Source organism: Camelus dromedarius, chromosome 21, assembly GCF_036321535.1.
Source record: "Camelus dromedarius isolate mCamDro1 chromosome 21, mCamDro1.pat, whole genome shotgun sequence".
NCBI classification, from domain to species: domain Eukaryota; kingdom Metazoa; phylum Chordata; class Mammalia; order Artiodactyla; family Camelidae; genus Camelus; species Camelus dromedarius.
The window spans coordinates 17,044,970-17,070,665 of record NC_087456.1 but is presented as its reverse complement, the minus strand read 5'-3'; the positions used below and the strand labels follow the sequence as shown (position 1 = coordinate 17,070,665).

At 40.3% G+C, this 25,696-nt stretch overlaps 1 protein-coding gene across 4 annotated transcripts in view; it reads left to right on the top strand.

The window, feature by feature from the left end:
* PLD5 (phospholipase D family member 5) overlaps positions 1–25,696 on the top strand; it is a 213,747-nt gene that overhangs the window by 130,949 nt on the left and 57,102 nt on the right. For 2 of the 4 annotated variants that reach the window (XM_031438542.2, XM_064477213.1), the window contains 2 exons: positions 2,444–2,555; positions 19,794–19,921. In XM_031438542.2, coding sequence (XP_031294402.1) covers positions 2,444–2,555; positions 19,794–19,921 — 240 coding nt within the window. Of the gene's footprint in view, positions 1–2,443; positions 2,556–18,292; positions 18,475–19,793; positions 19,922–25,696 lie in introns of those variants that run through there. The other 2 variants (XM_031438543.2, XM_064477214.1) reach the window with 2 other exon arrangements.

The following is a 25,696-nucleotide window of genomic DNA, read 5'->3' as shown; positions in this document are numbered from 1 at the left end:
TTGGAGGTAACAGCATTCTGAATGTCTTAGCAATACTGTGTGGACCAGGAAGTAAGACATTGAAAAGAGGGGAGATTTAATAGAAGTTCTGCCTTACGTAGAAGTGTAGAAGTTCTGCCCGAGCGCGAGTTCATTAGATTGAGCACTATAATTTAAAATGTTAAGAATCCTTGGCGTAAGTAATCAGCACATATTGAAGTAAAAATAAAAATAAGCTTTATTTAATGACAGTCTGCCCCTCTCTGTAGCTTTTGGAGTTTCTATTTTCATTCATGTTGGAGAGCTCTGGTCTTCATTTTAAATCTTACAAAAATAACACAGTGGGAATCAATTTAAGGCACAGAGCCAGAAACACAGATAGAAGATCTCTTATGTTTCATTTGTGCTAAATATACTGTTTACTAAGATGAGGAAAAAAAAATTTGCTTAAAAATACTGGCTCACTAACGGTGGGGTCTCACAGAACACCCAAAGTCCATAAGCCCTTTCCCTGTGTGAAGGTGAAGAACACAATTAATGTGATGATGAGATGACCATGAGTCTGGGCTGTGCAGACATCACCAAGCCTTCAAGGGTGTGTGACAAGGGCATAGTCACAACTCAGCAAAGTGACAAAGCTGGCAGAGAGGAGGCTATGTTGGTGGCAACTCTGTCTGCAGGAAAACCCCACCAAGTGCGTCTTCCCTCGTATCTAGTGTCTGAGCTTCTCACTGACAAGCCCTCCCTTCTCCATAGTAAACTGGAAATTTACTTAGACCCTGAAATCAGCAAATCAACAGCTGCCTTTTTCCCTACTCTTCCCTCTCTGTCTCCTCCTATGTCTCTCTTTTTCTTTCCCCTTCTCTCCTCTCACCTCTTTATTTAAAAAAGCAATTCCCAACTGCCTGATGCACACATTCAGCACACCTTGGAGGAATACCTGGTTTGTGGGGAGGCTGCAGCCAAGCTCCGCATGCAGAGTAATTTGGTCGCTTTTGATGAGTTCTGCTTTGGGCATCCTTTATCAGCACATTTAGTCAAACAAAAAGGAAGCCTCCATCCCTGACATGGGGGCAACTCCTCTATCCTCCAATGCCCAGGGAGCATGGAGCTTTAGCTGTGCTGCACTGGCTCCAGGTTGGAGTGCGGCTGGGTTATACCAGACACTCTTCCCTGTTGTCAGCTGGCATCTTGGCACAGGCTCCCCAGCTCCCTCCTCCTTAATACTCCAGAGCTGTAGGGTTTTGATCTTTGGCTTCTTTCCTTTCTGAGGCTGCATCGCAGGAATCACTGCTCTACATCGACGTTTCAGCCATCTTCTCTTATCAGTCTTCAGATCCTTTCTACATAATCAGCACCAATAATCCATTCTTGTCAAGACTCTGCCACTTGGGGGCCATTAAGGCCAAAGCCTTCTTGTCCGTTTGGCCTCTGAAGGCATTTGAGTTTGTGGCCAAAAACAAAAATCTGAAAAACCAATAAAAGAAGACCAGTTCACTTTTATGACAAGGAGGAGTCTGGGAAAACGCACAAGGGAAAATAAACGGGGCAGCGTTGCAACTCACTCGCCTGAGATGATACAATGACTGTGAACCTACCACTATGCAGAGTCTCCCAGAGACTAAAATTTACTATAAAATTTATATGCTTGTGAAAATCTTATAAGGAAAACCTTTATTTTTTATTTGGTCTTCTACTTCAGTCATTTTCAGGCTGGGCTAATACTTCTAGATTTCTAGGCAGAACATAACTTGAATTCAATAAAATAAGTTTTAAACAAGTTGAATTTAGACAAATCCCTACCACTATAGTAAGTAGCCATGATGACCCTCACAATAGCAAACGTTTAAGGGATACTTGCCTACTACTAACTCTTAATCCTCACGAAAACCCTTTAAAGTATATACTAATATTATCTACATTTTACTGAGGAAGAAACTGGAAACTAGTGAGATTAAGAAATACAGATTTTTTTTTATTGAGGTGTAGGCAGTCTACAATGTTGTGTCACTCTCTGGTGCACAGCACAATTCCCTAGCCGTACATGAACACACACACACACTTACCCTCCTATTCTTAAGAAATCCAGCTCTTAAGTTGGAAAACCAGCTGGAATCTGAGTCTCTCTGGACCTAACCACAGCTGTTTAATATTCTCTATCTCTTCATGTGTAGATAACTTCAGAGTTCATGAAAAAGTAAGAGAAGAGTAGATTTGCATTGTAGCTTTGAGGTGATTATTGCAATAATTGGTGAGTCGCACAATACTCAAAAACCAATGTAATCTGTGTTTGAACTACTACTGTTTCTATCAACTCTTGAAAGAATTTTCCATAAATAGTAACCGCTGAAGTGCTTGCCTTTTAAATTTGAATGAATTGTTTTCATTTTCAATGTTTATTTATTCCTATTTAAAATAGCCTACTTTTAGATTTTCTGACTTTGTTTCTGAATATTTTTTCTAGGGTCAACGTCTCTTCGAAAAGTTGCTCCAGCTGACTTCTCAAAGTATTGAAATCAAGCTAGTGAGTGATGTAACAGCTGATTCAAAGGTATTAGAAGCCTTGAAATCAAAGGGTAAGGCCAAGGTTGACATGGTACTCTACCTCTGGGTGTTCTGTTCCAGTGCCTTTAATTCCACTTAGAGTGATAAATGATTTCTCCATAGTCAACAGATTTGACTTAGCACACTTCTTATTGTTACTGTGAAAAATAGCCTAATTAAATACTTTAAATGAGAGAACTAATTAATCAGTTCTGCCGAGTTTTTTTTAATAGTGTTGTTGCCTATTAGTTTATGCAAAATAATCTACCAGTCATTAGATGATAATTAACTAGAAAGAAGAACCTTTTCCTCTGAACACTTTAATGATGTGATTAGAGAAAAGAGCCACTTCTTATCAGAACAGTCATTGGATTTCTGGTTTTCTCTTGCCCATCAAATGGGAATTCTCCTCATGCTACATATTCTTTGACGTAATATAGTCTAACTCATGACTTGTAAGATAATTCCACAGGAGGCCACCATTTGTACGGCCACTTTGCAGTTTGTCTTGCAGTCCCTGAAGACAGGATAATTACAAAGTAAATTTCTTCATTTTGCTATATCTTTACTAACCGAACTCTCACTGCCAAAGAGTTTTTACTGATTTATAAAAAATTTTACCCTGAATTTGTTTACTATCCAAACTGTAAGCCTCTGAAGGCAATTGGCAGGTGTGAGCCAGTGACAATGTTCAAGCTGCAGGATGTCCCCAGGAGAGGACGAGGTGTTGTTACTGAGCACAAGTTTACATGCCCGAGGCACAGTGAGGCCAAACAAACCCAAACGTTGGAGTTTGGAGCAGAGAAAGGTTTATTGCAGAGCTGAGCAAGGAGGATGGGTGCTTGTGCCCCACCAAATCTCCAAACTCCCAGAAGGGTTTCAGCAAAGGATTTTTAAAAGCCGGGTGAGGGAGAGGAGCCCCAGGGTATGTGATCAGCTCTGCACAATTCTCTGATTGGCTGATGGTGCTCAATCCTTAGGCGCCAGAAAGTCTGGGGGCTACATACTCAGGATCATCAAGTCATTAATTTCTTCCATTTGATAGTGATTTTTAGCATCTGAAAAACTCAGGAAATATGCATGAGATACTATTACCTGGGTACTTCAGAGAGGAACTACAGCGGAGGATATGGAGGAGGGATCTCTGCCAGGAAGGTCCCAGAGGGTCCTGCTCGGTTATGGTGTTGGCCCTCGTGAGTGTGTTTCACCTGATGGCATTACATCTCACATATGTGCTATTTAAACATCCTGGGCATTTTTGCTTGTCATCTTCCCCACGTTATTAAGTGAAAATAAAATAGCTTCTAAAAGTTGGAACAGACTATTAGGCAAATAAGTGAGCCCAAGTGGCCTTTCCTTCTGCAGAAGAAAAGTTGGAAGTGTTAAAGCCTATGGAAAGATAAGAACATAGAGAAGACAAAAGCTTGGCTGGGCGCGTGGACCTAGCACCATGCATGTATTTTCTCTATGCATTGGAAAACAAAATGTGAATTAGCTAGGTCTTTTCACCACGCTACTTGAGCACAGTACAATATTCTTGAGAAACTAGAAAATATCTAGTTCAGTTGATTAACAGATACAACAGACACGGACTAGAAATACAGGATTATTGAAACTGTTTAAAAACTGTGAAATTGGGTACCCACTGAATGTTTGATTTCTATCTGAAAATTTGTTATCTGACACATTTTTAGGAGTGGAATTCTTTGGGCTAACTCTATGCCTGTATTTGCAGATAATTTTTCTCAGGAATCTACCTGCATGTCCTTGGGGTTTGAGTATCCCAGAAGGACGAAAGGCAGATGACTTAAGAAGAGAGGGATGTAGCCTGAGAATTCTGTTACTTCTTGACTGTGTACATCCACATTCTGTTCTTGCCATGCTGAAGCTTACCAACTCAACCAGAAGTTAAAACTAGGCAGTACCAGGTGTATTAAAAGCCTTCTTAGGTGCTGCTGAATATTTGGCTACTCTAGACAGAGAATAGCTTTTAATGAATTTTTAGATAAAGTCATTGCTTCCACTTCTATTGTAAACTATGAATTAAAGTTTCTTTATACGCATTGCTTCTCACACAGAAGAAGTGTTTGAATTTCACAATCATCCGCATATATCACTGCAGCTTCGGCTCTGTGAATGTCTAATAGGAGTTCTTATCAAAATGAGAAAACACATGGTTTTCCTTCACAATGAGAGATGATAAACAGGACCCAGATTTCTCAGAGCTACTCCCTATATACTTAGAGTGAGCCTATATGGCTTTTATTAATGCACGTATGTGTGCACAGTACGACAGTTATGCATCTTTAAAATACAGTTATTGTAGTTATTGTATTTCTCTGTTCTCATCCTTTGGCAGAAACATATTAAATAGTAACTTCATTTAAGAAATTGTTTTAACATTTTTTATTGAGTTATAGTCATTTTACAATGTTGTGTCAAATTCCAGTGTAGAGCACAATTTTTCAGTTATACATGAACATACATATAGTCATTGTCACATTTTTTTCCGCTGTGAGCTACCACAAGATCTTGTGTATGTTTCCCTGTGCTATACAGTATAATCTTGTTAGAAACATATTAAGTAGTAACTGCATTTAAGAAATATTTTTATAAAACCATTTTAAATCTGTATTGGAATACTTTGCTTTGGGGTTATCTTTTAATTTTTTAAGGAAGGTTTCCTAGTCTTTTGGTAAAGTGCCAGGAAGATTTGTCCAGACAGGTAAGTGTGAGACTAGCCATGAGCAACTTCAGCTCTGAAGGAGTCACTGACTATAGACGTTAATCAAATATATTGTGAAAAAGAACAAGAGTGAGGCCTCCCTGGGAAATAGTCACGATTTAGTGCGCCTGTCGGCCCAGCAAAGGCACAGCGGGATGGAGAGGTGAGGTGGCCCGAGGCCACGGAGCCCTCCAAGGGTGAGGTGAGATCGCAAGTCATTCCCTGCACCTCCTGCTCCCCACTCCTTGACTCAGAAGTCAGACGATAACCCCTGAGGTTTCACACTGGCTAGATGGTGGGGTGCTTTTGAAACCCAGCCTCCTTGAAGTCCTTAAATCCAGGTAGGGATTTCATTTCAGACAAAGTTTCCTGTAAATGCGGAGTTTCACTAATTGGTTTTTCTAAATTCACTTGCTCACCATCTCCACTCTGTTCCCTATATTCCCTGTATAGGATGTACTCCCTATATAGGAGGTATTCCCTTTATAGAATACATTCTGTTCCCTATATCTCATATGCAGCATGTTAACCTGCAGTCTCCTCCTTGCCTAGTAACTCCCGCAGCAGCTGCTCCCTTTACCTGAATTTCCAACCACCCACTCACTCCACACTCCCATTCTTACTTTTTTTTTGTATTCTTTTTTTATTGAAGGATAGTCAGTTTACAATGTTGTGTCAATTTCTGGTGCACAGCATAATGTTTCAATCATACATATACATACGTATATTCTTTTGCATTGTAAATTACTACCAGATACTGAATACAGTTCCATTTTTTACATCTAACGGGTCTAATTCTATAGGCTCTGCCCGATTCTCTCTCGTAGGAATCTCATTCCCTTCTCTGCTGCCACTGCCCTGTTTAGGGTATTTAATCCCTTGCCCTTGCCTTGCCGCAGCTTCCTTTCTCTCTGCCTGTATCTTCTCACCTTCCTACTATCTGATCTCTGTGTAGCACCCGCAGGGATCTTCCGCAACATGATTGTTATCAACTCACATCCCCATCTAAACTGATGTACGTATGAGTATGCCCTAGTGGTTACGTAAACCTTTTAATTGAAGCATATCACGCATGCAATAAAGAGCACAGGTCTTTAGTATATAGCTCTAGGAATATTTACAAAGTAAATGCTTGCATATAACCCTTTGAAAGATCAAGATGTACAGCATTGCCAGTGTCTTGGAAATTTTTCTCATTCCCCTTTGAAGTCAGTACCTTCTGCAGAGCTGACCACTATTTCAACTTCTGCCACCATAGATTATACTTGGGTTTTTTTTTTTTTTCAGTCTTTTTAAAATAGACTCATGAAGAATATACTCCTTCATATCTGGATTCCTTTGTGGAATTTTACGTTTATAGGATCCATGTATGTTGTGTATAGTAATTTATTCTTTTACATTTTTATATAGTATTCCATCCTGTAAACATAATGCAGTGTATGTGTTGTACTGATGGTGGCCATTTGGGATGCTGCTGTGACCATTCTTGTATGTCTTTTTGGTGCCTGTGTGTGCTCATTTCTGTTGGAGATTTACCTAGAAACTGCTGACGTCACTGGCTCTGTATGTTCAGCTTCTACACATGCTGCCACTGAGCTTCCAAAGTGGTTATACCAGTTTATACCACCACAGGCAACATAGGAATGTTTCATTTGCTCCATATCCTCACAAAATCTGGCATCCTTTGTCTTTTTTATCTTAGCTATCCTGGCGGATAGGTATCATGATGTGATTTTAATTTTCATTTCCATAATGACTAATGCTAGTGAGCATCTTCTCATATACTTATTGACTATTGCTGTTATCTTCTTTGTTTAAGTGCCTGTTAGAGTATTTTGCCCACTGTTATTTTATTTTTGTTTTTTTTTTTCTCTTAATTGGCCTGTTCTTGGTTATTAGGCTGGATTTGAATCCTTCATTGGATATATGTATTTCAATTATCTCCTCCCATTGGAGGCTTATCCGCCCTCAAGTAGGGTGTGCCATCTGCTACCAACATTTAACGTACTGGGAATTGATGTGACTTATCTCTTAAGTCCTGTTCTCTCTGCTCATGCCTCCCAGCAAATGCCTTTGAGGTCCCGTTTTTCATCAGACCCGATACTGGTAACATCACAGCAGTTTTACTGAAATTTGATACAATCAGTACAATTTTTATTTCTGGCTGTGTCTTTTAGTCGTAAGCAAAGTATGATGGCTCGGTAATACCATTGCATTTTTAGAAACTATTTTTAGAGCAGTTTTCGGTTCACAACAATATTAAGAGGAAGATACAGAGATTTATTGAATACCTCCCGCCCCCATACATGCATTGCTGCCTCAGTTATCAACATCACTGATCCAACAGGCATATTTTTGACCGAGGATGAACCTGCATTGACACATCATAATGACCCCAAATCCAAAGTTTACCTTAGGACTCAATCTTGATGTTATATATTCTATGAATTTGGACAAATGTATACTGGCATACATCCATCATTATAATATCACACAGAGTATTCTTACTGCCCTAAAAATCCTCTGTTCTCTGCCTATTCATCTCCCCCTGCCCACTACTGTATTTTTAATCTTTTTATTTTATAGCTTTGTTGCAATGAGATTTATAATTAAGGAGAATTATGTTTTATTTGTCTTTCAAAACCATAGCAATTCAGTGTACTTACTATAATATGATTGAAGTGTTTACCAGGAGTCTATCAAAAATTAAAAATAAAATAATGAAGTCAGAAAATAATTTCATTTTGGGCAAAAACAGGCATTTACTTATTTATCATCACATAATTCTTTAATAAAATGACTAGTGAAATAAAAGGCATAAGGGATTAGAATCAGTGGCCTAGAAATAAGGTCCACACTCCTTTAGAAAGAAGAAAAAACAACATTTGAAACCATTTAGATCTGAAATCTTTCTTTTCCGTTTCATTCTTACCATTTCTTATTGTTGAATTTCAAAGTATCTGAAAACTAGTTGTGATTTCCTAAACACACATGCTTTTTCAGGGCTATTTCCTAAAACATGCTTTTCTCTGTGCCTGAAACACCCTCCTTAAAGCTCCTCTTCATCCTTTCAAGATCCCTTATAAACCTTACCCATAACATTTTCCTTTAGACGTCCTCTCTTTTCCCCAGTTGGTCTTAAACTGTCTTTGTTTCTTCCATTGCTCATTCAATATTTATTCAGCAACTATTCCTTGAATATCTGACACATGCCAGCAAACTAGAGTTTAAAGATAGAAAACTGACGAAGACATGAGCCTGACCTCAAAGAGCTCAGTTTGGTAGTGAAGACTGATAGAAGTGAGATAAACTGATCAAGAAATTCTTAAGCCATCTACACAGACTCCAGTTTTTCTGAATCACTTTTTGTGTCTGGGTCACTGAAGTCCATGTTTTCCACTGAACATATCTCTGTACCATCGAGAGTGTTGATGGTTACTCTGCAGCTTTAAGAAACAGATTCTCTACTTTGTCTCTTTTTCTAAGCAGGCATGCATTATGCTTGTTTTCCAAGCTTACTCGAAAATGCTAAAGGAAGATATTCTGACAGTCAGCAGGCCTTAATATTCCTTCCTCTAAAGGCTCTTAAGTGGTTGCTTGGCTGAATATTGAGAAATGTCTGGGTCCCTGTCATACTACTAGCAATAATATCCAAGACTGTGATGTGACAACTTTGTCACAACTGCCACCCTGTCTACAGCAATCATAAGATGCATCGCAGTGTCAGAGATGTTACGGTGTGGAAACTGCTTCAGAATCAGTGACATACGGTAATGAGGGTTACTTTAAAATTCAACAATAAATTAGAAAACTCAACTTAGAAGCCTTTTAATAATTAAGTTAAATGAAATCAAACTTGACCTTTCCTAATACGACACTGAGGGAGGTAGAATCTAAACCAAACCTCTTGTAACAGGGCTTCTTTGTAAGTGCAGTGATCATACTCAGGAATTAGAAATTCAGAAAATTCAGGCTGGGCTGGTTCTTAAGAAACACAGGGATGCAGTGCTGGGTATACGAAGTTGCAGCTTAAATGGAAAGAGAAGAAATAGTTGTGAAAGCTTGATTTTGAAAAGGAGAGGAATAGAAAACACTCAGAGCTAAAAGTAACAGGACATTGAAAGACTGGGGTGACTGGTCCCACTGGCATTGTCTGCTAAGAGGTTGCTCATGTAAATAACTTTAGGTTGTAAGTTAAACTGTCACTAGACGCTGTTTTGATTTTCCTCATTGCTGATGACTAGCCATTATGCAACAATAGAAAGAAATTCATCCTCGAGCTCGGGGGACCTCCTTACTGAACCTTCCCTTACCGCCCCTCTCTCTTCTGGCGGTAGTCTCATACTGGGCTTGGCTGTGTCAGCCCAGTCCTGGCTGGGTTAGTGTTTCAATAGAATCAAACATGTGTTTCTCTCCCACTCCCTTCCTTTCTCAGCATGCAAACCTTGAGTGATTAAACCTAGAGCTTAGGCGCTTCTGCCCACAGATACTTGCAACGTCTTTGAGGAGCTGATAACAGAACTCCTTTATGGGATTTTGTTTTGTTTAGCTAGAGCATTAATGTGTCTGGAATTTTCTTTCCTCTTTGGTTTCTTTAGATGATAGATAGATAGATAGATAGATAGATAGATAGATAGATAGATAATCTTCAGATCTTTTCTATATGAGATTCAAAAATTAAAGTTCTAGATTTCTCAATCTTTTTATCCACATGGTTTCATTTTGATTGTTCTTTGTGAAGGGACTACAAAGCATGCCCTTTGGGTACACTTTCAGCCACTGTAACAGCCCTCATCCCTCCACATCCCCTCATCTGCCTCTTTTGTGAATAAACTCATACATTTGCTGGGTGACTGGCTCAGACGGTCTGTGGTTTGAGAAAAACTGACCTCAACTTCCCTCCATTAGCACCATATGCCAAGCAAGGGAATTAATTAGACATAGCCTTACCCACGCTAGTAAATAAACAAGAGCAATGGGACCCTAATGAGCCCTCTTTGGGCACCTTTGGCTTATTTTGGCTTTCTGCCCACAAAGCACTGTACAGACAGTAAATACTGAATTAGCATTTCCTTGTGCCTAAGTTTTATTCATTTAAGTCAGAATGTTAATATTTGAAATCAGAAGATAACCCTTTTCATTTTTCTTAGTAACAACTCTATTTTAAGTAAATCATTAATTATATTTTATTTCTGCATGCTTAATAACCTGTTGTAGAACAAGAAGTGAAAATTGGTTAATTAACACATCCATCACCTTACACAGTTACCTCTTTCTGTGTGTGTGGTAAGAAGGCTTAAGATCTACTCTCAGGGGCAGGGTATAGTTCAGTGGTAGAGCGCATGCTTAGCATGCACAAGGTCCTAGGTTCAGTCCCCAATACCCCAATTAAAAATAAATAAATAAATAAACCTAATTACCTCCCCCCCTAAAAAAAAAAAAGCAAAGAAACAAAAAAAAATTGTAAATAAATAAACAAACCTAATTACCCCCCCAAAAGAAACCAAAAAATAAATAAATAATTTTTTAAAAGATCTACTTTCAGCAAATTTTAAGTGTTCAATACAGTATTATTAGCTGTAGTCACCATGCTGTACATTAGATCCAGGGAACTTACTCATCTTATAACTGAAGGTTTGTAACCTTTGACTAGCATCTCTGTGTCTCTCCCACCCTCCCGCATCCCAAACCCACTCAGTCCCTGGTAACCATCATTCTACTCTCTGTTTCTATGAGTTTGACTTTTTCTTTTAGATTCCTCACTTAAGTGAGACAGCATAGTATTTGTCTTTCTCTGTCTGGCTTATTTCAGTTGGAATAATGTCCTCTAGGTTCACCCGTGTTGTTGCAGGTGGCAGGATTTCCTTCTTGCACATGCTGAGCAGCATATTCCATTGTGTGTTTGTGTGTGTGTGTATGCACACATCTTTATCCAGTCATCCATCCACAGATGCTTGTTTTGGTCCCATATCTTGGCAATTGTGAATAATGCTGCAATGAACATGGGAGTGCAGGTATCTCTTCAAAATAATTGATTTTGTTCCTTTTGATTATGTACCCAGAAGTGAGACTGCTGGATCAAATGTTAGCTCTATTTAAAATTTATTTTTAGAAACATCTGTACTGTTTTCCACAGGGATTGCAGCAATTTACATTCTGGCCAACAGTACACATAGATTCCCTTTTCTCTGCATTCTCACCAACACTTATCTCTTGGCTTTTTTATATGAGCCATCCTAACACGTGAGGTGACATCTTGCGGTTTTGATTTGCATTTCCCTGGTGATTAGTGATGTTGAGCACCTTGTCAGGTACCTGTTGACCATTTGTGTGTCTTCTTTGGGAAAATGTCTGTTCAAGGTCCTTTTCCTAATTTTTTTATTTGGTTTTTTGCAACTGAGCTGTGTTTTTATTTATGTACTTTAGATAGTAACCCCTCATCAGATCTATGATTTGCAAATATTTTCTCCCATTCTGTAGGTTGCCTTTTCGTTTTGATTGTTTCCTTTGCAAAGGAAGCTTTTTAATTTAATATAGAACCCCTTCTTTATTTTTGTTTTTGTTTCCTGTGCTTTTGGTGTCATATCCAAAAAAAAATCATTGCCCAGACCAATGTCAAGGTGGTATTTTCCCTGTGTTTTCTTCCTAGAGTTTGACAGTTGCTGATCTTACATTTAAGTCTTTAATCCATTTTGAGTTTATTTTTGTGAGTGGTGTAGATTGGAGTCCAGTTTCATTCTTTTGATTTTTAAAATTATTATGTGCAGATTTTCTTTCAGCCATATTATTTTTTTTAAAAAGGAGGAGGGGTGCTATGTTCATTCTGTCACATTCTAAATATGGTCCTTGCCATTGGTTATTTGAATTCAAGAAAGGTGTACTCATTCATCATTGATAAGCCACGCTTTTATTCTCACATTCATGGATTAGGTTTAACAAAACCTAAAAGGAATCTCTAGTCCTAAATCTGAGAATAGGGGCATTTGTAAACTTTAAAATTAATACAAGCTGCCCCAGTTTCCAACTTAGAAATTTTACAAGGTGATTTTTGAACTGCTTGTTCCAAATAAGTGTAGCATAATTTGAGATTTTTATGTTTGTTGAGACTTTTTTACTTGGGTTTTACCGATCTGTAATTATTCCAAAATCTAATTGTACAAGTAGGTATGGTTGTATGTATTAATTCCAGGTTAACATTACCAAATGTATTTTAGTAATTTCCCCATAGTAAATTTTATATTATTCTGGCATTCATTTCCACCATGTAAGACACCTGAGCCCTTCATAAGGTCTTTTGTTGCCAAGGTAAAGGACTGCCCTAGTGAAGGTCTTGAGTGTGGGGTACTTTGTGTAGAAGAGCAGGTGAGGCTGCTGTGAGAATGGCCAAGACAGAAGTCAAGGCGCCCTTGCTGTCACTCAGGCATGCTTTCCATCAGAGTCTGCTTTCATTTCACACCTTCTCAAAGTGGATGCCACTTCAGCTTATGCCTGAGTGCATGAAGGCTGCCTTTGTTCTATTCACAGCAGTCAAAATTCACCGCAAGACACCCTGCCTTCTACGTTTCTTTACAGAATACCAGTAAGGCAGGGGCTTCTTTGAACACGTTACACTTTACTGTTAATTAGCATAGCACCTAAGAGCCTGTGCTTTGGTGTCATATAGACTTGTGCTAAAAATCTGAACCTGTCATTTACTGCGTGATGTAACCTCAGGCAAGTTACTCACTTTCTCTGAACCTCAGTGTCTCTTTCAGTAAAATGGGGATAATAGTAACTCTTTGAGGTCTATAAAAGATAAATTAGAGAATGTATGAAAAGCATCTGGTGCAGGTGCTTAGCTCATAATAAACACTTCATAAGTCACATCCATTCTAGCCTCTGTCTCTTACCCAGGTGTGTTATTTTTGTGTTTGTCCTTTCAGCCCCTCTTAGTCGGAACTGAATTCACTTTTGCCCTTAAAGCACACACCCAGCCATATGATTTTCTGATGAAAGGAAGGCCTTGTTCTAATCTCATTTCCAAATCGTCTTTGGATATGCAACTGGTTCATTTGCCTTTATGATTGTGCATTAAAAAAGCAGATGTATCTGGAATGTCAAAATTGAAAACAGACACAAAGTCACAGAAGTAAAAGCTCTCCCTCACTAACGCACACGGTGGCCGTCCTCTGTGTGGCAGCTTCGAGCAGGGCAGGCACTGCTCAACGTCAGCGATGAGCAAACCAAAGAGAAAAACCTGCGTCTCGGTCTCCTTCAGAGCCCGGATGTGCAAATGGCCAGAAATGATGGTCATAAGGTCTCTAGGAATCATGAGGCTTTCAGGAACATTATAATTTATTCCTTCATTTATGTTTATATAAATATGTGTTTTTGTCTAAATTCCTGTATTCATTTTCACCTCCCAAAGGATGTCCTCTCCGAATTCTAGTATCTCTAGAATAGAAATGCTTAAAGCCATCAAATCAGGGGGAAAGAGAAGAGAGAAAGCGCAGAAGCAAAGGGAAGGCATTATTTGGTTGGTTGCGGCTTCAGGCTTAGTTGGCTGTTGTGATGGGTGGCCCGGAGTGCCTCAATTTCATAGCCTTGAGGCACTTACAGGAGTAGGTTTGGGTTTGCTTCCGTAGCCACCACAGCATGAAAGCCGCCTTGGTCTAATGGCCTCCTTGTTTAATCAGTTTAACAAAAGGATACTCCTAAAAATCAGCACATTCCCCAGCCCCTCCCTTGCTTAACATTTGTCAGCCTTGGCCGTCACCTTCAGCAGTGTGTTCCAGCGTGGAGCGCCCATGGCCCTGCTGGTGCGCTTATGTGTTGAGATAAAATAACTAGCACATCAGACTCCTTATTTTATGGGTATTAATGCTTAAGGCCAAGCTAAGTTAAAAAAGTAATGCCTCCAAATTTGATTTAAATAGGATTAAGTAAATAATAGCACAGGTGAGAGACGGACTTGGTTTAAAAAAACAACAACACACAGAATCTGGAATCAAATAGCAGCTTAGAAGAGAAACCCCCCGTCTGGGTTTCTGCAGGAGGCCTCTCCCACAGGCCTTCAACCCGAGTCAGGCCCCTTTGCACGAGCCCCCAGGGCTTCCCAGTCTGCTGGCATCCACCACACTCTGGGACGCACGCTTCTACTTCTAGGCTTTAACCTCAGTGAGGAGGAGACAGAGATGTGATGTCTGACACATGCAGGCAATAAATACATGTTGCTTGAATAAACAGCCCAAGCTTTGGGTGTGTGAGAAAGCAGCTTTCAGATTTTCCAGATTTCAGACCGAGTCTTGATTTTTGTAACGTCAGGTATTGTAATTTTCTGTGGCAAGGACCAGGCCGTGGGGCAAGTTGCTAAATTTAAAATCAGAACATTGAGAAGCGCTGACAGTTTTGTCTCACGTGATTAAGACCTGCCAGGTGTGGAGGGGATAACTTTTCCTGTACTACTGGAACTCTACTGAAAAAAAGGGAATATCCCATATTTAAAGCTTATGATGGTCCTCAAACATGATGCTAGCTGGTAAATGATACAAGCATTTTGAAAATATAAACGCTATGTCAATGCCTACTGTCGTAGAAATTTACATAGTACCTTTCTTCTGGTGGAAAAATCATAAAAATGGTATCTCAAGGGTTGATATAATTCAAACTGCTTTGCTTTGCAATTCTGTTCCTTCAAGGAACTCCTGGGGAAATCAGAAAGAAGGACACTATTTTGACTGTTCTTTTCCCTCTAGTCATTTGCCCAGTTGGAAAGTAGGGTGGGGAGTCAGAAGAGCACGTGTGGCTTGCTGGGGTCCTTCGTGTATCCTTAAGGCTAATTAACCCAGACTTAGGGCGAAGCATTGAGTGAGTTCCTTCTCAACGGAAAGTTGAGTGTTATCGTTTGAACACCCAGCTCATAGTTTTTTTGTTATTTTTCAGCAATCCTTGGCAAAGGGATTGAGGGAGTGTAGAGATACATGATTTTTTAGAATTATTAAGGAAACTACTAAATGATGGTTCCTCTGGAGGAAAGGGCACATGCAAAATAATTATAACAAAAAGTAGAATAGCTAATACATAGAAAATAACTGATAGTAACCACAGAACTACATAGAACTAAAGACAACAATGGTTTGCTAAGTGCTGTTATTAACAAGAGGTGTGACATCTGGATAAGAAACAGCAAGACCAGAGGTGCTGTGCGTCACGGTGAGGTTTGTGCAGGTGGATGGCCACAGCCTCGGCAGAGATGGGACTCACTTGCGATGGGGTCGTGCTGCAGCCAACAACTCTTTCTTCTCCCGGCCAATCACCTCCGGTTGCCCCAGTGCCTGCTCAGAGCTTTGTTCACAAAAAACTGTGTACCAATATGTTCACTGTACACAGTTCCTGAGATTAGAAAGAGATCGGGATGGTAAACACTTGGGACATCCCCATGAGAGAAGGCTGCATCCTCCATGTCATGTCAGGGGACAATAGCCACTGACATGGGGAAAGCGTTTGGATTATACTGCTCAGTGAAAAGTAGCAGTCTCCAAAACAGGAGCTACTGTCTTGTTCCACTTTTGTTCAAGGATGATCTCATTTTACATACGTGACAAGATCTACTCAGGTTTTAATGGGGGTTAGCACTGAGTGATGAGCTTATAGGTGGTCCTGTTCTGGTGTGTGTGTGTGTGTGTGTGTGTGTGTGTGTGTGTGTGTGTGTGTTGGGTCTTTTCTACATAAGTATAAGGTGATAGGCTAAAAGCTCAGATTTTAGAGTTGGGATGTGTCCCTGGCTTTGCCACTTGGGTGACTTCTTTGAGTCGTTTAACCTCTCCAAGCCTCAGTCTCCTGATTTCTACAACGGGTCAGTAATGGTAGCTACTGTATAGGATCGTTCCCAATATTAATGCATATTTTATAAAGGAGGAAGTGCTATCAAGGAAGGGAGGGGGGAAGGTAGGAGGGGAGAAATTAGTTCACTCCGTAAAAGCTGCCTTAAGATCCAAGCCCACAGCTGGGGCTCATGGAGGGGGCCACAGAGCTGGGCAGCGCCAGGGCCAGAGCCGACTTCTCTGCTCGGCAGGTCTCTACTTGGGGTATTTGGCCTAAAGAACAAATCCCCCTCCCCACCCACTAGTCTCCCAGAGAAACTGCCTTGTTTATATTCCAAAGGGCTTCTCAGCTGAAAATGCCAACACTTATAAATATTGGATGAGAGTGAATTAAAACTACCAGTGGAGTCTAAATCTCTCCTGTGGTTCTGAGGAGGGGGTGTTCAGAGACAGGATTTAACTCATCCTGACAGGCTTGAAAATGGGTCTGTGCTTCCTCACGGAGCCAGACTATGCTTTCGCCAAGGAATCCACACCACCGAGTCCCCGCACGCTGCACTGAACGGCAGCCCTTGACTTGACGCTGCCACATTCAACAGAGAGGCTGAGGAATGAATCCAATTATTCACAAAGCAAAGGTGATGAGAAGACAAATGCCAACCTGAGAAAATGGGAAAGTGGAGAGCCCATGCTGCTGTGTCCCATGATTGTGCCTAAGTAGAGATGGCTCATGCCTCAGCATTACTGAAAAAGCTTCTGTAGCACCTTGACTCTGATTTTATTTTTCCCTGAATGCAAATTATGCTTATCTTTCAAATTAGCCTTCTCTAAAAAGGCTTCTTTTTTTTTTTTTTTTTCTTTTCCTTATCCAAGCAAGTCAACATTATAGTGGTTCAGGTTTGGAAAGCAGGAGCATCCTATGTGCTGTTGGGAAAAGAACAGCATGGAAATTTCCTTGGAACAATTACTCCTAGCATCATTAGTAATGATGGAACGTCCTCAAACTGAGTGGAGTTTTACATGATTAGTTTAATATTGTAAAACAACTCAATAACATTTTGAAAGTAATGTGGGGTTAATTAAGTTTCTGAATTTCATTTGACTTTCTGAGTTTTGGTGTTCATCTTATTCTGGTTTGGAGATTCAGCTAGAACTGTATTTGCTGATTGGCTGTTACAAAGAGCACGCTTGGGAAAAGATGTCTTCATTCAGAACTGCTCATAGCTTGAAAGTTATATTCATTCAACAGACAGTGGTTGATCACCTCCTAAGGCATCAAGAGAAGTTGAGATCTTGACCCTTGAAATCTCAGAACTATATTGAGTTGTGCTGAGTTTTCAGTAGCCCATTCTCCAAAAGGAAGCAACACTCTGTTCCAATACCTTGATCCCTAGTAGCAGGTGGAAATCACAGCCTGGTTATACTTATCCCTCAGTGTTCTCTAAACCCATGATCCTATGAGACTTGTGTGTATCTGCACTAATTTAAAGCCAGCACTTGACTGGGTGAAGAATCTGTTCTTGCGAGGTCAAGTACCAGTGAGTTTCTCCCACGTTTGAATTTCTCTGTGTCTAATCCATGCCACACGTTCTGCAACTCAATTAGACACTGCTGTTTTACTTCCTGGTTGTCCCACGTGCGTCTCCTATTTCCATGATCAGGCGCCAAACCTTCCCGGGTCACCTCTGCCACATTCTGAGCACTCTGGGGCAGCGTAAGTGCCTACTAATATGAAATTCCTCTGCAGCGTACACCGTCATATTAAACTACAGTTTAGGGATATAAATAGGGTGAATCCCTCATTTCCCATGCTGTCATAAAGAATGGCTTCCATGAGCATTTTCTCTCTCCCAAGACATTTTGTGCCTGCCCAACCGGAGGCTGACACACCGTATCAGGTAAAATATGCGTCTGTTTAATCTCAGATGGAAAACATATTCGTTCTGAATATATTATGAGACTTGAAAAATGGTCCAGAAAATCTGGGAGCTTTAAGGAACAAAGAAAAGCTGCTCCTTTGCCTCCTCAATCATATTGGAATCAGGAAATGGAAATACCAGCTGATGTTCAAAAAAAATCATGATGTTGAGGAACTTATATATTAGCTTTACCATCCAGCAAGTACACGGGATATGAATAGACATGACACTTCAGGGTTTCAGTTTAAAAAGAAAAAAACACTGTTGAATCTTTAACAGAAGAGTGTTAGGTTGTGCTTGATTATTCTTTCAGTCAGTGATGCCCTGAGCAGATAAACCGAAGAGCTCTGACATGTGCACCTGCCTTTTGATTTTGCGGGTGGCAGAGAGACCTCCATTTGTAGAAGATGCAGAGTGGACAGAAGCTGGCCCAGGAAGAGTTCCTAAAACTCCATGTCCGTCTTCCATCATCCCTGCCACAGCGCCCTGAACTGGAAGGCACCGGGTTGGTGAATTAAGCTGGATTCCCTGCTGTGTACACAGAACTGTTAGTGCTCCATAAATATTTACTGACTTAAATTTACAGACAAGACTGGATTTTCGCTCTCCTAAACTGAGAGTGGGATCCTGTGCTAATAAACATCTCTTCCTGAATTATGCATTTCTTTGCCCTCTGGTTTGCTCTGAGCTGTACACCCCAGTGTATACCCTTTGTCTTCATGGCTGCAGTTAAAAATCTACCTCATTTTAATTGCCCTTCAGAAAAACTGAGGATGTCATCTATTTCTGGATTCCAGAAAGAAGTTACACATACCCTAGGTCCCTTCTTCTCTGGCCGATTGGAACTGCCTTTTCCCACGTGAAACTATCACTTATCCCTCCCACCCCCAACCCCAGCCCGGTCTTTACAGCCTTGTGAGTCACCAGCTGGCACCTGGCACACGTGGTCGGTGTGTGCAATCCACCAGCATGGCAGAAGCAGCTGTCCGGCAGCCTCAGATTCCTCCTTTCTTTGTTTTCACTCTTTCAGGACACTGTTTAGTTACTCAGATCAAATCGCCTGACAGGCCGCTTTTGTCACGTTTATGTTGATTCCTTGCTGGGTGAAAGAGAGGGGAGTGAGTTTTTAAGGTGCTAAAGAAAAAGCGGTGAGGCACGGATTCTCCAGTAATGAAAACTGCTGATAATCACCAAGAGAGGAGATATGTATTCCACTGTTGACATGCTAGAAAACCTCCAGATTAGGGCACAGGGAACTATATTCAATATCTTGTAATAACCTATAATGGAAATGAATATAATTTTATATATATATATATATATATATATATATCTGAATCACTTTGCTGTACACCTGAAACTAACACAATATTGTAAATCAACTATACTACTTTTTAAAAAAAAAAAAAAGGCCAGTTCCTTACTGAGGAGAGCCACATTACTAAGCACATTACTGATCTTTTCATTGACTGCAACATCGTATGGAAATTATTCTAAAAGTAAAAGAAAAAGGAACATGGTGCACATATCACCATCTGAGCGTAAATCAAAGCGCAGGATGTGAATCAGATCTGACCTGAGAAGCCATGATCTTGTCACAGTCTAGAGCCATAAGTAGCGAAAACCTTAGTCTTCTTTTTTTCCCTTTGTATTCTTTTTTGGGAACAAAGTAACCCCCTGAGGGTCCTCTAACTTAAATATTTGGCTTCCCTGAATGCCAACTGGGATGGCTGCAGACCATGAGTGTTGCTGCGGGTATAGGTGGCTGATGGCACTTTCACAGCCTTGACCCAGAGGCTGACTGGGATTTCCTTGAACTCCTAGGAGCCGAGGTGACCTACATGAACATGACCGCCTACAACAAGGGCCGGCTGCAGTCCTCCTTCTGGATCGTGGACAAACAGCACGTTTACATCGGCAGTGCCGGTTTGGACTGGCGATCCCTGGGACAGGTAATCTTTCCTTTATCGTCAAAACTGCTACCTCCCTAAAGCATCCAGTCACCTCTACTGTAGGGAAATAAAACCTACAGCATTTATTATTTTTAACTGCGTAGCTTTAGTAGGGTCACCTTGATTTAAAGTGAAATGATAAACCTTTCCTTGTCAGAATCATCTTACCAAAAAAGCTGCCACCGTGGCTTCGGGGCTTTTGTAAAATTCAGGTGCTGCTCCCAGATTCTTTAGAGGATGCGGGTGTGTAATTTATATTACACAAAGCTGAATTTTCAGGATGAGATCACATAATCTATAAGACAGCGGAAAACATGCAAATTCAGTCTAGGATTGTATGTTGTAGAATAATAATTTGTGTTATCCCTTTAATGAATCTTAAGGTGAAGATGTTACCATCTTTCTCTTTGCAAATAATTAAGTTCAAATATCTTGAAAATACACTTGAACTTTTTTTTTTAATTTTCATGTATTTATTTGTGCCAGAGGTGATCCCTAGAGGATTACAGTCACCTCTTTCCTTCCAAGCAGTGGCAGGAAGTTTTCCATTTCTGGGTGCATAAGAAGACTGGCCAGTCAACCGTGCATGCACAGAGTCCATACATACTACGTCTCAGCTGAGCTCTTGTGACATTAACATCACTGAGATAACAGTGAATTACACTGCACTTTATTTGTCCCTATGGGGCAAAAGCACTGATGTGCAGACAGACACAAGGACCATAGCTTGAAAGACAACACCACGTAGGATAAATCTGAGAGAGGGTAACATTATGTTTGTACTGTTAGCTTCAGGCATGTAACCATTTGCCTCCCGATTTCCACCCTTCCCCTGTTCTCTTTCTTAAGCTGCCACCTTTCATGCACACACGCTCCAGCTAGCTTTCCTCTTTACATGGGTGAGGCAAATATAAGTGCTCAGGTATGAAAGAAATGGGCAAATGAAATACTAAAACCCCAGTTATTTCCCTCTCGGTGGAACAGTGTGGAGCCAAAGTACAGCTTATCCAAGGCGGTTTCCTAGTTCTGTCAGTAAAGAGGAGCAGAGTAGCCCAGTCTCGCGGGCCAAGCGCTTGGTGTCTTGAATAAGACAGACAGTCCCCCTTCTGAGCAAAGGAGGGGACACTGAAAGAAAACTTCGTGTTTCATTTTGGATGAAGACATTGTCAAAGGTTGTGGCAAAATATTATTTTATGTTTACTAGGAAGTTTGGTGCTACCTACTGATATAAAAATGATTCTGAATGAAATAATAATATCAGTAATAAAATAGCAACAATAACTAGCTTATATTGAATGCCAGGTGCTGTTTCTAAGTCGTGTAAATGGATTGTTTAATTTAAACCACACAATTATCCTATGGGGTAAATACATCCGTTATAAAGAAAGGTAGACTTGATCTGAGAACTGAGTTTTGATATTGAATGTTTTAAGCTAATTTCTTCCAATATTAATTCAGATATGAAAGATATAAATTTGAATTCTGTATATTGATGCCTGATGCCCCTTTAAACACACACATAAAAGAAAATAGTGATTATGGCAGTGTTGGCTTATCTCAGAAACAAGACGTGAGGCAATGATAGTATAAAGTTCTGTTAACTTAGACTATTTAGAGAAAAACAGTCTGCTTTATGGAAATCTCTGAGTCTATCTTTTGCTTTTTTTGTACTTACAAAGAACTAACCAATAAGCATCGTTTGCCCAGAAATTTTCAGCTGGTTCTCCTACATTAAATAGATAAAAATTGGTTCTGTAACAATATTAATTATATGTAAATTCTGCAAGTGGTTTTTAACTTGAGCATCATTTGCTTTTTTTTTTTTTCTTTAGAAAATGTACTTCCCCACCACCACATTTTATTTTCTTTGTCATTAACTGATAGGGTCTTAAGTTCTATGAATTCCATTTGAATGAGGTTTGAATTATTGAGGTTTAATGATATTTTTCTCCAAATTTTTAAGCAAGTTATCTTGATTTTCTTTATTTCCTGCTACTCTTTCCTGTAGACAGACTCACTTATATTCAAAGGCTGGTTTCCTTGCTTGAGGATTATTCCTTCGTCTATTTTGGTTGTTGTTGTTGTTGGTTTTGTAGGAAGGTAGACTGATCTTTTAAATATTTATTCTTTTTCTATGTCATCATTTGGATATTATTTCCTTTGGAAACCATTGTAAAACATGGAAATTTCCCCCTTTTAAACATGGTAAATACAGAGCAATGATAAGGTGCAAGTTATTTCTTATTATTCCTATGAAAAATACAAGCTATCTTACACTGTTCCCTGGTTTACACGTTCCTAAATTGTAGCTAGTTTCCCTTCAGTTATGGAGAAGACCAGAGGAAGACGCGGTTGAGTGCCTGGACCTGGTTCTCTGTTTCCTTTCGTAAGGACCGGTCAACTCCTTGTGCTTCATTTAATGCCATTCTCAGTAGGAACTGGAGATTTACAGCCTCTCCACTGTTGCTGTTGTGTGGCGTTGGGTCCTCCAGGTGTGTCTAGAAGACATGTCCCTCTGACCTGGTCCCAAGCTGCTTTGTTCTCAGCTCCTAAACCACATGATGGGAGGGAGAGGAAACAAAGTGGACTTCTTAGATTTCTCCACTTCAGCTCAAATCTACCAACAAAGTTATGCTTTTAAAAGCCTCAATGAATTAACATGCTATTTCTTAAGTATGGAATGCATGTATTATAAGAATTTTAAAATAAACTCATTTTCTAATCCAGAATACATTCACAAAGAGGAAAACTATGAAAAAGTGCTGAGCATTCCAAACATCCCCTTAAAGAGAGGGCAGGTGAAGGGTCCCACGCGCCAGCTGCCCATGGAAACAAGTCTCTGGGGAAGGACAGCCCGGGGTGGGGTGGGGAAAAGGCTGCAGGCCTTAATAAGATGAGGAAGCCACCAGGGACTTCCCGTGGGGACTTCTTTTGTGGAAACCTGCTTTCTTCTGTTGGTTGCAAATTTAATAGCAGGTAAGACGCCATTGGGATCAGATATTGGGAGGAGGTGAAGAAGATATCTTTGTGTCCTTTTTTCCAAAAGGCTGCTGTATCTGTGCCAGGCACTGTGGTCATAGCTCTATGGACACTTCTTCATTTGTCATAGCTACCTAAGAATGGCTGTCGTCTCCAAACCAGAGCAGATCCCATTGCTGCTTCTAAAATAGTAGAATATTCACTAACCTATGTAGGAATTGGGCATTTGGTGACGAGTCTCATAATCCTTACATGGATGGTTAAGTTGGCCAAATCTGCAGCGCTCATTTCATTCCTGGCAACTTGCGATTCAGTTATGAACCCACCCAAAGCGGCCATGTTCTCATCTTTCACTACCAAATCAAACTCTTAAAACCTAAAATAAATCTCATTTCTATTTTCTTAATAATCTTGCCTATTTTCCTCTTGGAAGACACTATATTCTTTGATGGGCTAGAGAAGAGACATAGCTGGGGAGGGGGAAGAGTTTGAAACCCTTCTGCAAGAACATCTGACATCCTGTTGGCTCCCCTGCATCCATATGTCAACTGCCAACCTACCTCCCTTCCGTCAGCACCCACCCCTTCTCTGCCTCCTCGCCACACTTGGGCACAAATGCTGTGTCTTACTTTGTCCATCCTTTCCTCTTAGCTCTTGCTGCTTGGGGTCATGTTATTACACTTAATCGTCTGTGTTAAATTAGTTTTCCTTTCAGCTGTGCTTGAGTATGTGGGCTTTTTCTTTTACCTCATGTGACATAAAACATCGCACAGCAGGGCCCGTGGGTTAGAACAGATTTTCGTTTGAGCAAAGCTGTGTGTGAGGCTAACAATTACATGAAGAATTAAAATACATTTTCCAAGTGTCAAGCTCAACCTCTTCCATTAGCATTGTGTTTTGTGACGTTTTCTAGCGAAATCAGGTTATTGCTATCAATTATTGCCTTAAATCTATAGTAAGTAGGAGAAATAATACAAGTAATAATAATAACAGCTTTAATGTCTTGATGGACTTCTCTATGCTTTCTTCCAAGCATCAAAGATTATGAACTCACTGAATTTTAACGATAACCCTTTCTTGTAAATACTACTGTCATCACTTTATTTTACAAAGGAGGAAACAGTCACAGATCAGTAACTGACCCAAAATCACCATCCAAGGAGTGGCAAAGCAAGAATTCAATCCCAGGCCATCTAGTTCCAAACCCTTCGTTCTTACTTCAGCACTAATAATTTTTTTAAAAATAAATTACATTTATAAAAAATCATTTTCCCTCATGATTTTGCTGTGATACTAAACTATAAATTTCCTCTCACTGTTTTCTTTAAGAGAAGCTAACAGTGCTATTCATGTAGACACCCTTCACTCATTCACATCCTTCTGATTGCAAACCTATGGATGACATGACTTGGTGGCCACAGAATGATGCCTGCTTTTGCTCAGTACTTGAGTTCTACAAACTCACTTAACCTCTGGGTTGAATGTCAAAGATTGGGAAGTCAATGTGTGCATGCCTCTACATCATTCTCCTGCAGTGGATCAGGGTGCTCCCCCTGGGATCCGTGGCCACAGGGAGTCCTGTGGGAGGGAAGTGAATATTGCCATGGGCTTTTCTACCTAGGGGTCTGGATGTGTCAATCTTGGGAGCTCCTAAAAATACTGCAGAGGAAACAAAAAATACAGTACTAACAAAGCAAACAAAAGACTAACCAACCAATGGGTGAAACAGAAAGAAAAGGGCACAGCAATCTTCAAACCACAGGCCTCTGGAGGCGTGATACTGAAATAGAAGCAGCTAGAAAGGAAACTGTGAAAATCATACTTTTAGAAAAAGTCACTTTTATAATTTTTCAAACATATTCTCTTAAATGAACTACTAGCCTGGAGTTGGAGGTAGGGTTCAACGGGTTCGTTGGTCACAAGAATCTGGCCACTCTGGAGAGGGGAGATATTTAAATAACATTTTAAAATATAATTAAGACAAACAGGAATAGGTCTATTGAAACTCTGTTCGTGTGTGTTTTAGTTGTAATCCACCTTTATTCTGTAAAGACCAAAAAGGCATATCTTAAAACAGGCCAGCTTTTGAGGCAGGGAGCTCAGGAGCACTAAGACGGAGTCTTCCGATGGTTGTGTGGGGGATCAGAGACGCCACCGCCCGGGGAGGGGTGGCACAGCTGCTTAGCTGCCTGCCCAGGCCTTCTCCTGTACCTCGGGCAGCCCAGGACCTGCCTGGTAGCAGGAATCCCTGAAGTGTTTCATCTTGGAACTGGAAATTACCTCAGAAAATAATGTCTAGTGTCTTCCAAAGTGTGTTGTATGAAATGCTGTTTCAGCAAGATAGTCATGGTGATTACCTGAGAAAAGGACTCTATACTCCCTAAGATGAGAAACTGTGGGTTTTGTTTAAGTAGATTTCTTTTTGATGGGACTCCTCGGAGCCATTAATACTCTGATGTGCTTCGTGCATCTCTAAGAGGGTGGAAAGTATGCAGCATTTATTAAAACTGTTTGGCCTGTTTGGCCGTGAACTCCTTTTCAGTTAATTTCATGGATCCAATATTCCTTGAAGCCTACTTGTTTCCAAAAGGCTGGTCTAAACCAATGACCCCCTTCACAGATGAGACCCCTGAGGCACAAGGGTTGGAGGGTTGGGGTGGGTATATCCTGGCCATTGACCCGTGAGTCCTCATCCCTTTATGTCAGGTTTTAGGACTCTCAGGCAAATGTTCTTTTGACCACGATGCGCTACCTTAAGAAAAATATGTGAGTCCAAAGCTGGTGATTGTAGAGTCT